The sequence below is a fragment of the Mesitornis unicolor genome, unplaced genomic scaffold (assembly GCF_000695765.1).
Source record: "Mesitornis unicolor isolate BGI_N332 unplaced genomic scaffold, ASM69576v1 scaffold13720, whole genome shotgun sequence".
In the NCBI taxonomy this organism is placed as follows: Eukaryota; Metazoa; Chordata; class Aves; order Mesitornithiformes; family Mesitornithidae; genus Mesitornis; species Mesitornis unicolor.
Genome location: NW_010157657.1, coordinates 1,473 through 7,735, shown reverse-complemented (window position 1 = coordinate 7,735; position 6,263 = coordinate 1,473). Strand labels below are relative to the sequence as shown.

The 6,263-nt window shown below is 55.7% G+C and overlaps 1 protein-coding gene across 1 annotated transcript in view; it reads left to right on the top strand.

Moving 5' to 3' along the window:
* FAM208B (family with sequence similarity 208, member B) overlaps window positions 1-6,082 on the top strand; it is a 19,524-nt gene extending 13,442 nt beyond the window's left edge. The window contains exons 11-14 of the mRNA XM_010180922.1: window positions 15-537; window positions 1,579-2,116; window positions 3,884-3,947; window positions 5,148-6,082. Of these exons, the coding sequence (XP_010179224.1) occupies window positions 15-537; window positions 1,579-2,116; window positions 3,884-3,947; window positions 5,148-6,082 (2,060 nt within the window). The remainder of the gene's footprint in view (window positions 1-14; window positions 538-1,578; window positions 2,117-3,883; window positions 3,948-5,147) is intronic.
* Window positions 6,083-6,263: the final 181 nt, after the last annotated feature.

Genomic DNA, 6,263 nt, shown 5'->3' with positions numbered 1-6,263 from the left:
TGCTGAAAAAACAGACTTCAATGACTCTGTTTCTGTTCCCAACCCTGGGATTTTCCTGGGCAAGAAGAACAGCGCGAGCCCTGCAAACCCCCACGTGTCTCCTCCAAGAGAGACTCGAGAAGCTGCCGAGGTAAACAAGCACTCCTTCATCTCCGCCGAGCACTCTTACGCCTCGCAGATGCCCGAGCACTCGAAGAAACACATCTATCCAAGAGGTGCCCCTTACCCCAGCCCAGCACCCTCCAAAAACGGGACCAGGAACGCCCGAGCGGGACCCCTGGTTGGGAAAGTCCTTCCTTTCCGCCACCAGCAGAACAGCACCCACCACCAGCGGCCCTTCCAGGCCGTGATGATGAGGCGCAGGAGCAGCCCCCTCTCCCTGAGGATGAAAGAGGACTTCACCAAATCCCACACAGTGAACATCTGCGGCGGGGCCCTGAAGGTGACGTGCCACTGGGAGGCAGAGTATCTCTTCAATTTGGACAGCAGGTACACCAACGATGCCCTGGAGAAGACCGTCATCCGCGCCCTGCATGGGTAAGTCACTCTGCAGGGTCCTCTGCAGGGGATGTCTCTTGCTGGATGTCTCAAAACGCTTTTGGAAGGGGCTTTCTTTACTCTTTTTTGGCTTTGCATGAAAATTGCCTTTTTCCCCGTGCTCTGATGCCCACTTTCGGTGTTAAAGCTGCTGTGTTTTCCCTGTGGAGAAGGATTTGGGGTGACAAATTGGCAACGTGTGCTTGTAGCCCAGAAACTAACCCCATCCTGGGCTGCATCACAAGAAGTGTGGCCATCAGGGCCAGGGAGGGGATTCTGCCCCTCTGCTCTGCTCTGCTCTGCTCAGACCCCACCTGCTGGGCTGTGTCCAGTTCTGGGGCCCTCAATATAAGAAGGCCATGAAGCTGTTGGAGTAGGTCCAGAGGAGGCCACAAAGATGATCAGGGGCTGGAGCAGCTCTGCTATGGAGACAGCTGAGAGAGTTGGGGTTGTTCAACCTGGAGAGGAGAAGGCTCTGGGGGGACCTCATTGCAGCCTTCCAGTTCCTGAAGGGGTCCTACAGGAAAGCTGGAGAGGGACTTTTTACAAGGACAGGTAGCGATAGAACGAGGGGGAATGGTTTTAAACTGGAAGAGGGGAGATTCAGACTGGATATTAGGAAGAAATTCCTGGCTGTGAGGTGGTGAGGCCCTGGCCCAGGTTGCCCAGAGAAGCTGTGGGTGCCCCCTCCCTGGCAGTGCCCAAGGCCAGGTTGGCCGGGGCTTGGAGCAGCCTGGGCTGGTGGCGGTGTCTCTGCCCATGGGGGTTGGACTGGGGGAGCTTTAAGGTCCCTCTCACCCCAAACCATGCTGTGATTCTGTGATTCCTGTGTCTCTGCAGCCAGAATTGGCACCTGGAGCTATGAACACAAGTCCTCCTTTGCAGCTGTGAGTTTCTTTTTTACAACAAGCTGGAAACTGCATCAAGCGATCAGTGGCTGCACCCAGGCATTTGCAGCTCCCCTGCATTGACTCTTAGCACCATGGGGAACCAGGAGGTGACTTTCCAGACATTTCAGGCTCTGTTTGCTCTTCCTTCCAGGCCCTGGGACCCTGATCTGCCCGATGACGTGGAGGAGATGAAGCTGATACTTCACATGTGGATGGCTCTCTTCTACAGCAAACCCAGCAAACTCCTAAGCATCTCCACGAGGAAGGTGGTGGAGCACAGCAACCCCAAGAAATACGTCTCAATCAACAGCACCGGGGACTTTTTTGAGCTGAGTGATGATGGGGAGGACTGTTTTGGGTTGGAGACGTGCCCCGCAGACTCTGGCTCAGACCCCGACCAGATTCCCAGCAGCTCCCTGGATCGCAGCACTCATTGCCAAGGACCTTTCCACCAAGAGGAGAGCCCTGCAGACTCTCAGACTGATGATGATGGCACCCCTGGTGTTGTCGATAGCACGGTATCGTCTTCTTCAGGGGAGCTGCCTTGTGGGGAGGAGGAGCCTTCCTCCACAAGCTGTCCCGAGAGCCTTTCCCTCACTGAACACGCTGAGGAGAGCCTGGCTGTGACAGACAGACGGACACCAGCCATTCCTCAGGAGCAGGAGCGTGACATCTCGACCATCCCCATGGTAAGAGCTTGGGTGATAGGAGTCTACAGGGCACACACCATAAAAAAAGAAGCTTTCAGGTCTCAATCCAGGTTTGGATATCACAGATTCATTAAGGTTGGAAGAGACCTCCAAGATCATCAAGTCCAACATCAAACCAACCCCACCATGGCCACTAAACCATGGCCCCAAGTGCCACATCCAGGCGCTTCTTGAACCCCTCCAGGGATGGGGACTCCACCACCTCCCTGGGCAGCCCCTTCCACTGCTTGACCACTCTTGCAGTAAAGAAATTCCTCCTCATATCCAATCTAACCCTCCCCTGGCACAACTTGAGGCCATTTCCCCTTGTCCTGTCACTGGTTACATGGGAGAAGAGACCAACACCCACCTCTCTACCTCCTCCTTTCAGGAGTTGTAGAGGGAAAAAGGTCTCCCCTCAGTCTGATATCCCTGGGCTCTGGCACGAGCTGTATCTATCCCTGTCCAACAGAGCAGGACCTTGACCCCATTAGACAAATCTAATCCCAAAGTATTACAGCAATTAAAGCATCAAGCTCAGCCTCTGTTCCTGGTTTCAGCTGCGAGCTGCGTGAGCTCAGACCAAGTCTCAAACCTGTGCTTAACTGAATCACAGGATGTGTTGGGTTGGAAGGGACCTTTAAAGCTCTCCCAGTCCAACCCCTGCAGTCAGCAGGGACATTGGTACCAGATCAGGTTGCTCACAGCCCCATCAAGCCTGACCTTGAATATCTCCAGGGCTGGGGCCTGCACCACCTCTCTGGGCAACCTGTGCCACTGATCTGCCACCTCATGGGGAAGAACTTTTTCCTCATATCCAACTTAAATCTCGCCTTTTCCAGTTTAAAACCATTCCCCCTCATCCTATCGCTCCATGCCCCAGTGAACAGCACTGAGGGAGGAGGGGAACCACAGACACCCCAGGACCAACACTCAAAAGCCTTCCTGTCTCTTCTGGTCAAGTATTTTTGCCTGCCCATGGCCACAGCAGCCCAGATGTGTCGGGGAACACAGCACAGCCTTTCCTCTGCTGCTTTTGGAGAGCTGAGGTTTGCCAGCTTGGAGAGATCTCCCCCACACGGATTGCAGTGCAGTGCTTTGCAACATTTCCCTCACCCCTCTGGTGAAATTACTTAAAATTTCATTCTGGGTAGGGTTTTTTAATTCATATTTACAGTTTCTAGGGTCTGCAGATGGTCAGGAGTTGGAGGTATTTGGGTATATTTAAAACATGGGTGTCTGCTGACCTTTTCAAGCCTGAATTCTTGAACTAAAATCATTCCTTTTAAACTTCTGCTTTGAAGTTCACGCTGCCATAGCACTGCAACTGAATTGCACGAAGGGAAATAATATCCCAGTGGTTTTTACCCACCTGGGTTTAGTGCTGTGGAGCAGGACGAAGTGATGTGGGAGAAAATGTGGGTTCACTGCCCATAGTGTCCATATAGGGCAGATAAACTCAATATCTTGGACAGATAAACTCAGTAGAGATAAGAGGATGCTGCTCCATCCATTATCTCCTGGCCCTGCAGGTTTTGGCCTATTTTTAAGCCATTTCATGATGTAAAGAAGGTCAAAAGTTTCCAACCCTTTCCCTGGCTGCCTGTGGGGCTCTGCTTGGGGATGGAGTTGCTGTTGCAGTGGTTGTACCTGCAAAATTTGAGCTTTTAAAATATCCACGTCCTCCTGCGCGGGCGTCTCAGCTCCTGCATTTGAATTGTGTTGAATTTGTGTGAATTTGAACTCCTCTGAACTCCTCTTTTTCAGGAGCAGCTGCCCCAGGAGGGACTGAGAGACGCTACCATCACCCCCAGCCCTTCGGATGAGCTCGGTGATGCCACCAACCCCCCAGCTGCTTTGAACAGGGAAAACCCATGCAGCCAAGCCCCAAATTCCAGTGCAGCTCCCTGTGACGATGCCCCACGGTTGCATGGATGCGGAAAGCAGCAGGAGAGCGAGCAGGCAGCAGGGTCAGGGGTTGGCCCTGAAGAAAAGGAGAATATGGGAGATGCTGGGCACCGTATGGAGTTTGAGGACAGCAGCAGGGCCACCAGCGATGGACCACAACGTGGCTGTGATTCAAGTCCCAAAAGTGCAAAGCCCGATGGAGCCGGTGGGAAAGGTGAGGAATCACAAAACCCCTTGGGACACCCAGAAAAAGAGGAGGAAGAGGTGGAGAAGGGGGAAAAAGAGAAAGAGGCCTGTGAAGATAAAAGCACAGTCCTGGGGCCTGCTGATACAGCATTTTCTGGAAGCGATGGTGCCGACATGAAGCATGAACACAGCGAGCAAAAGCCGGTGAATTCAGCACATCCAGAGGACTTTGGCATTTCTGGAGAAGGCCCTGTGCCCGGCCCTGCTGCCTCAGTGTCCCCTTGCCCAGGCAGATCCACGCCAGTGCTGTCAGATGGGGCCGGGACGGGCCCTCAGGGACTTCCTGGTGAGGTGGCACCAAGCCTGGACACGCAGCGAGAGACGCTCGGGGATGGCTCGGAGCAGCGAGACGAGGATCGTGCGCCCTCTGCAGAAAGGTGGGCGCCTGCTGGGAGCAAAGGTGCAGACACAGCTGGCCTGGAGTCACCGTGTCCCCAGGAACTGTCCCTAACCTTGTCCCCTGACTCCAGCTCTGTCTGCCTGGCGTCTCTGGATGGAGCAGCGGATCCTGGAGCAGCGGATCCTGGAGCAGTGGATCCTGGAGCAGCAGATCCTGGAGCAGCAGATCCTGGAGCAGCAGCTCCTGGAGCAGCGGATCCTGGAGCAGCAGCTCCTGGAGCAGTGAATCCTGGAGCAGTGGATCCTGGAGCAGTGGATCCTGGAGCAGCGGATCCTGGAGCTGCTCTGAAGGACCAGGGGGCCACACCAAGCATCCAATCTCCATCACACAGCAGCTGCCTTTTCCAAAGGTGCGGAGGCGACGTTTGCGCTCAGCTCCCTTCAAAGGGGAGGTCAGACACAGAAGGGGACAAGGTTTGGGTGGAAGAATGGTGTCGCAGCCCTCCTGCCAACCAGACGGGTGAATTTTTGGGAGCAGACGATAGCCAGGACTTCACCTTCGACTACACAGCCCTGAGGAGTGACTCTGAAGCTGGGGAGAGCGATGATGTGCGCCTCAGTGCAGAGAAGTCCCCTGGGAGCAGCAAAACGAAAGCAGCGATGGTGGTTAACACACAACAGGAGCCAGAGCCCTCTTTCCATCACCTGGGGGAACCAGAGCCCTCCTCCTTGGTGGCAGAGGGGACATCTGCCATCAAGGAGCACCCCAAACCGCAGCAGAGCTCCCCCTCTGCCTGCAGAGACCCAGCTCTTGCTTCACCCCCCGGGCAGGACCCTTTTCCCCATGGTGGAGACGCAGGATCGATGTCTCCATCTCCTCCCCATGCTCTGCACAGCGCTGATCCGGATTCGGTCCTCGGTGTGCACCCTAAAACGCCCTCTCCTGGCACCAACCCGGCTCCCGATGGGGCCCCGTGGTCCTGCAGCGCCTGCCCCAGCTGTGCCAGCCCTGGGGGCCAGCGGGAGGAACCCATCCTGCCCGAGGATTTGGGAGGAGGAAGCAACCTCCCTCCCGCAGGTCCAGCATCGTTTTCAGAGGAGGACCAGGCCAAGGGATGCGACGCATTTCCTGACCCGCGCCGCGCCACGGAGGTGGGAGAAGGAGAAATCCCCCCTCTCCCCTTCCTGACGTTGCCATCGCATCCCCGCAGGGACACTGAGAGAGAGAGCCTGGAGCTTAGCGACACCGAGGATATTTCGGGTGTGCTCCTGAGGGCCAAGCAGCCCTCCAGCAAAGACAAACCCAGGGGCTTGGCCTTCGAAGATCCATTTGAGCCTTTCTCTGGTGATTCGGACCAGGAATATTTTGGGGGGACGTCGCAGTCCCTGCTTACAGCCCAGGGGTCCTACGGCACGAGGTGGGCACACACGGAAGGCTTAGCGACACCGAGGATATTTCGGGTGTGCTCCTGAGGGCCAAGCAGCCCTCCAGCAAAGACAAACCCAGGGGCTTGGCCTTCGAAGATCCATTTGAGCCTTTCTCTGGTGATTCGGACCAGGAATATTTTGGGGGGACGTCGCAGTCCCTGCTTACAGCCCAGGGGTCCTACGGCACGAGGTGGGCACACACGGAAGGGCTCAGCGAGGGCTGGGG